Source organism: Triticum dicoccoides, chromosome 5A (assembly GCF_002162155.2).
Source record: "Triticum dicoccoides isolate Atlit2015 ecotype Zavitan chromosome 5A, WEW_v2.0, whole genome shotgun sequence".
Lineage (NCBI taxonomy): Eukaryota > Viridiplantae > Streptophyta > Magnoliopsida > Poales > Poaceae > Triticum > Triticum dicoccoides.
In genome coordinates, this window is record NC_041388.1 from 5,163,465 (window position 1) to 5,168,781 (window position 5,317).

At 38.4% G+C, this 5,317-nt stretch overlaps 1 protein-coding gene across 2 annotated transcripts; it reads right to left on the reverse strand.

The window, feature by feature from the left end:
- Positions 1-1,200: 1,200 nt before the first annotated feature.
- LOC119296770 (3beta-hydroxysteroid-dehydrogenase/decarboxylase-like) lies at positions 1,201-5,087 on the reverse strand. 2 transcript variants are annotated; one of them, XM_037574845.1, is made up of 8 exons: positions 4,729-5,087; positions 4,344-4,433; positions 4,121-4,254; positions 3,808-3,966; positions 2,431-2,496; positions 2,218-2,297; positions 1,646-1,853; positions 1,201-1,550 (listed from the first exon to the last, which is right to left on the reverse strand). In XM_037574845.1, exons 1-8 carry the CDS (start codon positions 4,988-4,990, stop codon positions 1,503-1,505), a joined length of 1,047 nt encoding a protein of 348 aa, XP_037430742.1. In that variant the 5' UTR covers positions 4,991-5,087; the 3' UTR covers positions 1,201-1,502. The 2 variants fall into 2 exon arrangements, with proteins under 2 accessions (XP_037430742.1, XP_037430741.1); XM_037574844.1 differs by having other exon boundaries at positions 1,210-1,550; positions 2,374-2,496.
- Positions 5,088-5,317: the final 230 nt, after the last annotated feature.

Consider the following 5,317-nt stretch of genomic DNA (forward strand, 5'->3'; position numbering starts at 1 on the left):
CAACGTCGTCCTTGTTTGGCGCGGTCCATGTTATTTTTTTTACTCGCGGTTGTTTTCTTCTGTGTTTTCATAGGCCCGTTTAATTATATAGTTGAGACGTTGTTAGGTGGTCTACTGATCTGGATGTAATTTTTATTATTTCTGGTATTTGTTATATTGTTATGATTGAAGATGAATATATCAGAATTTTCATGAAAAAAGAAAAGAAAAAGATGTTGCAGCCTTGCTCACATCAAAGCGTGGATAGATTCGTGCGGGATTGCTGAAATGACGTGCTCTATCTGTGCAGCCGAGACGGGCATGTGTATCGCTATTGTTATGTGCCTTTTCTTTCTACTTTATTTTCATTGTGCACATTAGTTTTTTCCTGGCTGAACCATGTTTTTTTGGCCATTTGCGAAGAGATTAGATGAGTTAGCCTATTGATTGATTAGCCAAACAAACCGTCCGTGTTCATCTTTTTATCATGCTGTCTTTCCCCGCCTTTTTTTTTCTTAAGTCAATTTTTTATTTTTTGTTTTCTTGTTTCTCGTCTTTCATTTTTCTAGAAAAAAATCATTTTGTTTTCTACTTTTTTGAAGCAATTGCCAACCTATAAATTGTAAGAGTTGTTTTATGTTGTACTACCCGCTCTTATATTACTGTTAACTTTTTGTTCCAGTTATTGGATTTAATGACTAGTTGAGGAAGAATAGTATTTTATTTCCCATTTTCCTTATTTCTTTGAGTTTCAGATCTGGAGGGTAGCAAAACCAAACGCACACGCTTCTTCTTGGGTTCAACACTCTTTCTCATCGAAATACATGTACCTAGGACATTGAAGTGGCTAAATGACCACAAGCCTAAGAGCTGTGAATGATATGCATGAAGAATTCAACAACTTCACCAAAACTAAGTGTCGGACTTGGCGGAATGACAAGATGCTAAGCACATAGTCACCAACATGCATCGAGTCCTCAAAACAAGCAAGGTGGAATGGGCAAGTTGTGCAAAATAAAGCTTGACTTCTTGCGCAAGACTTCAAAATGGTTGAAGGTTTGGACTTTATTATATTGATATAAGCACCCATAGCTAGACAATAAGATTTTAGAATCTTGTTTCTTATGACAACTGCCATAATACCATCTTAAAAGTGGATGTCAATATTGTTTTTCTATGTGGTAAAATAATTGAACTTGTTTATGTCGAACAACCAAGTTATGTTTCTAAACTTGACCATACGCCAAGCATTCCTTTAGAAGTTAGCCACAAAATTCTTCAATAGTGAAAGCATTAACCACACATCAAAGTAATTAATTTCAACTATTACATGTATGTGTTCTTTTCTTAGCACACTATTCATGGTAATATGTGCAATAGATTGTGAATCTTATTATGGTCCAAGATCGCCACCACATTTCAACCACTAATAGAATGATAGATATCTAGACATTGCTTGGTGTAGACAGTTGATGTTTCTTAATTGTGCACCCTCTTTCTTCTAAAATAAAAATGTGCATATCTCATGCTCTTAATCGCCTGTAGAAATCAGTAGTCATCTTTACTCCCTCCTAACAATGGAGATCACAAAAAGTGTTAGAATATTAAGTTTTAAAAAATAAATACTAAGTACATATAGTGAATCAATAGAAGATGACGTAACAACCTTGAGTGACACTATTGGTTTGTAACCAAGTTGTTGAGCAGCATTGTTGCAGTTGAACGTTCTATTCAGCGTCGCATACTTAATGCTTGCGGAAGTTAGCATGCCAGGTTGACGCATTCCATAGTGAGAGAATATATTATGGTAGCTCCAATCTACCAGATATGTTATTGGCTTGAGAAAATACGAAGGTATTCTTAATCTGAATCGGCTGCAAAAGGAATGTCATGAACTTAGCTTTCTATGTTGTCTGTTATTGTCGTGTTAGAAATAGATAAATTAGTGTCCTAACTAAAATGTAAATGTAATGTTACATTATGTTGGTAATAGTAATATGTATATGGCCAATAAATATAGATAACAATGAAGAAATGTGGCTATTTATTCAAAAAAATGCAAGACAATACATGTACTATTTTTTACAACCAATCCACAAATATAATTTGTCCACACATTGTTCGGAAAACCATAATTTAGAGGGATAAGATAATACAAGCATGTCTCCACCTATTTAAGTTGCTTAGGTATGTTGTTGATAAAAACTGTAAACTAGGAAAGTAAAAGGGAAGTATTACCTTTTGTATCCAAGTTCTTCCAAAATCATATAAACAAAGTCCCACATATTTACAGGCTCCATATTTGTTATAAAATAGGCCTGTAAACAAATAAAAGATGTCACGAGAATAATAAGGTGAATTACATATTTGTAGCTCATTGATAAATATATTTACTTTGCCTCCACTTCTCTTTGCACCGTCTATGGTAGAAAGAGTTTTTTCAGCACATACATGACCATGCGCTACATTCTCAACATATACAAAATCATCACAATTCTTGCCATCACCAACAATGATCTGCACCAATAAACACTAGGTCATTTACTTCAAACCGAAATACAACAAACTTTATTATACTTAAAGTTTTCTTCTAAACATTATTTTCTTGATAAGTTATTCAAGTAAAAACCTTTCCCTTCAATATTGTATATCCTATTACAAAGGCGCCCTCCAGTATTGGACCCATCTCTAGAGGCATTTGCTAAAAAGCCTAATCCAGTTCAGTAGCCTAGAGGCCCAGATCCACTGCCCCTTGGGACATGCCTTCTCCACCAAGTGTTTGTGGTTAGGTAATCGTGGCTTCCTCCATCCCAGCTGGCATAGAGGTGCATGCTCAGTGTTTCCCTACAGTGAAACTGAAGTAGCTGGTCGTTGCTGCAATTGGTGGTGTGCTACTTGATGGGATGTATCTAAGTGTGTATGGGGCATTTGGTTGGCTTCCACAAAAAGCTGCCTGACTCAGGCATTGGATTTTGAAGGCCTGAGGTCAGGAATGTTGCCTGAGCAAGGAGCTGCCTATTAGGACTCCATCCAAATAGCCCCTATGTGTGCTTGTAATTTTGATGGCCAGGTAGTTTTCATTTGACTATGCTCACGGCCTATTTACCTTGGTAGATTGCAGTTGCCTTAGTTTTGACTGGGTCCTTCCAATGAACCAAATCCTATATACTTAAGAGAGTGATCATTAATAACTTATTTATCTCAACATGCAAGCATGCCACATCACCATATAATTATGGATGGGATAAGACCCACCGCAACATGCAACCATTCATTAAAAAAGACTCACCAGCACATGCAACCATGCATTGGAACATATATTTTTATCACATTATTTTGCTTCTATTCAATAAATATTTTACAACTATACATAATCAAATATAACATGTCATATGTATTTTTAATTTTGGGTAGTCACATGTTATAATCTAAATATTTATATTTCACACAATCAAATTCATTGAAATGTATTGCAATAGGTTACTGCAGAAATGCGCGGGGTATCATCTAGTTTTGTAAGACTTTCTACCCACTTTTCTTCATAAAAAGGCTAATGCCATTCCATGGCCCTTTCTCCATTGTTCTTGAAGAGAAGTATGGTGTGTGTGCTTATTCGACTATGTCCTATCTCAATGCGTGAGGTAACTGAATTTTTCCACCATATTCATGAGGAAGCTACAACTAAGGTTGCACATCGCAAACTTCTGTTTGTGTCCAAGACACTCTAATTAACAGAGGTGGTACACAACAAAGATTGCTGCAAATATTTAGTTTTAGAACTATGTATTCAGTGATTTTCTTATATTATGTGCAATAACATGTACTTACCATCATTCCTCCATAAGATACTAAAATTGGCACTATCGTGTCTCCAGGACCAAAAATGCTGCCAGGACGTATACAGCAAGTGACAAGCTCATTTCTTCCGTTGGACTTTATCACCATCTTTTCTGCTTCTGCCTTTGTCTCTGTGTATGCGTCAGGAAACTGATAAACAGAAAACCACATGGTAAATGTAAAAGCAAAGAATAATAAGTGATATGTATAAAGCTGATGATGAAGTAATATGAAATGGACGCAGTAACAAGCAAATCGACTAAATTAAACTGACTTGTTCAATTATGTGGGGGCAAAACCATACCTTATCTGGATACGGTGTAGATTCGTCTACGCCAAAGAGGCCATGAACTCCATCGAATACAACTCCACTGGAACTAGTATATATGAGTGTTTTAACCTTGCATGTGTTACAAGCCTCGATGACATTCCTCGTACCTGTGCTAAAATAAGATGTTTAATTTGTGAGTAAATTGAATCTAACAGCCCCCCTGCTCAAAATAGGATTACTTCTACTCATGACGTACCCTCGACATTAACCTTGTAATGAAGTTGGAAGTTGTTGTTGGTATGATCCGCCGCAGCAGTGTGGAAAACAGTATCTACCCCTTCCAAAGCTACAGGGCATAAGATCAACTAATTGGCACATAGGAAAATGTCACTCGTGTAGCCTTGTTGTCAAAACTCCATGAAAATTACGTCTTGTTGGAGTTCAAGAAAAATACATTTTTTAACACGCTTGCATTTGGTAGTGCCTTATAAAGATGCTATCAACCACAAGTATACGTTCGGAAGCAAAAACAGGGTGTCTGCCGTATCTCTCAAAAGATCGAGTGGGCGTTCAAGAAAAGTAGAAGTAAATAAATACTTCTTCCTAGGATGTGTGTGTGTGTGTCAAAATAATACGAGTACCTTTTGTAAGCTGGGCTAATTCGCAGACGTCGACAGAGACGTAGGCGGCGCGGCCATCGCGGAGGGCAGCGCCCAGGAGTCCATCACTCTCGGCAGGAGACAGGGCAGCCTGGGGGCCAAGGTCGGTGATCCGCACACACCAATCTCCCGAGCCGAGCAGCGCCGTCACCAGGTGACTCGCCATGAATCCCCGCCCACCGGTCACCGCGCACAAACGACGTGGTTCCCGGCGGTCGCAGCCGCCAACCGGGCACATATCCATGGATGAGCTAGCTAGTGGGCAGTGGCACTGCTAGCTACCGTTAAGTACTTGCTTCCCTCTGTCTTGTGTATTTAGCCGCCTTAGCAGCCAATGTTAGCCGAAGGCCTAGAGCCGGAATTCCACAGGGAAAACACCAGTGCAATATAACAGCTGCTTGCATTTAAAAAAAAGGTGGATTACCTCGGGCCTCTGCATCACCATGATACACACAGCCATCTTTATTAATTATTCATCAGAGTTTGACAAAATTAATACAAGGATCAAACTGAAGCCCCCTTCCAGGCGAACAAAGTCGGTACACCTACACCAATACAGATGTGCCTTGTC

What these genes read in the sequence shown, in the direction of transcription:
- LOC119296770 (XM_037574844.1), bottom strand. Translation starts at nt 4,990, where the DNA reads ATGGATATGTGCCCGGTTGGCGGCTGCGACCGCCGGGAACCACGTCGT. An exon ending in CTACACCGTATCCAGATAAG is followed by an intron (nt 3,967 to 4,120) that starts GTATGGTTTTGC and finishes TCTGTTTATCAG; the next exon opens with TTTCCTGACGCATACACAGA. An exon ending in AACCAATAGTGTCACTCAAG is followed by an intron (nt 1,551 to 1,645) that starts GTTGTTACGTCA and finishes CTCCATTGTTAG; the next exon opens with GAGGGAGTAAAGATGACTAC.